We start from the raw sequence: 1,130 nt of genomic DNA on the forward strand, positions 1-1,130 counted from the left end.
CCCCCACCCCCCCTGCACACACACACCTCCCCTCCCCCCACCACCACCACCACCACTTGTACAGCCCCAAATAATTTATATAAATATTTATCGATCTCTACACAACTCTGTGCTGTCTCTGTCCCTGGGGGGAGGGGGTGAAAACGGGGAGGTGGGGGGGTCCTGTCCCCTTTTTGTGTAGGACCTACTGTAAGGGGAAGGGGGGAGAACAGGAATCCATCCCCTTTTTGTTTGTGTAGGACCTAGTGTAAGGGGGGGAGTGAAGTGAGAAGGCAGCTTATCCCAAAGGGATGGGTAAAATTGTAGGGTGGGGGCACAGTAGGACAACTCCTCCCTGGGGGGGGGGAAATGGGGCTGATAAGAGCAGCACCAGCTCTTCACTGGTGCAACTGGGAGCAGTTTAGGGGCAGAGCCCCATAGAGAACAACGGGGGGACGGATTTACCATCAGCCCCCCTGCAAAAGAGAGGGGCACAGGGAGATGCTGGGGGGCACAGAGGGACCCCCACCCCACACTGGGAGGGAGGGGGGGATTCAAATAAAGACGGAGACAGGCAGATCCATTAACCAAAATATCCTCCGGTTTCTATTCACAAGGAAAAGCTCCAGTCCATCTTTTTTTATTATTATTATTTCTTTTTTTTTGTTTTTTTCTGAAAAATCTCCTGACGTTACAGAACTAAACTGAAATGTCGCTCTTCCACTCTTAACAATGTGACCAACAGAAACTTCATGAGCCGAAAAAAAGGGGGGGGTGGGCGGGGGGGGCAGAGGAGGGGAGAGAGAAGCTTTAATAAAACTAAGATGGGCGCTCGGCAGCGGAGCGGAAAGGAAATAAAATGCTGTAATGAAAACAAAAATTAAACCGACGACGACGAAGAGGAGGAGAGAAAAAAAAAAAAAAAATCAATGAAATAAAACTGAAAGAATCCGATGAGTGGCGAGGAGAGCAATGGGAGGAACCGAAAAATTTACAAACTAGTTTAAAACCTGGGGCTGCTGCTAAGGGACTACACAGATGGATGGTGAGGTGAGGCCGAGGGTCCGCAGGCCGTGCCGGGGCCCTCCTAGCTGCTTCCCATGCCCCCGGTCTCGGAGGAGAGCCTGCAAGGAAGAAGAGCCGTCAGAGGG

General features: G+C 51.4%; 1 protein-coding gene across 10 annotated transcripts in view; it reads right to left on the reverse strand.

Annotated features, from left to right (window-relative positions):
- Positions 1 to 645: 645 nt before the first annotated feature.
- PCBP2 (poly(rC) binding protein 2) overlaps positions 646 to 1,130 on the reverse strand; it is an 11,924-nt gene continuing 11,439 nt past the window's right edge. For all 10 annotated transcript variants that reach the window (XM_010727963.2, XM_010727962.2, XM_010727961.2 and 7 more), the window contains one exon: positions 646 to 1,103. In XM_010727963.2, coding sequence (XP_010726265.1) covers positions 1,067 to 1,103 — 37 coding nt within the window. In that variant the 3' untranslated portion in view covers positions 646 to 1,066. The remainder of the gene's footprint in view (positions 1,104 to 1,130) is intronic.

The sequence above is a fragment of the Meleagris gallopavo genome, unplaced genomic scaffold (genome assembly GCF_000146605.3).
Source record: "Meleagris gallopavo isolate NT-WF06-2002-E0010 breed Aviagen turkey brand Nicholas breeding stock unplaced genomic scaffold, Turkey_5.1 ChrUn_random_7180001951031, whole genome shotgun sequence".
NCBI classification, from domain to species: Eukaryota; Metazoa; Chordata; class Aves; order Galliformes; family Phasianidae; genus Meleagris; species Meleagris gallopavo.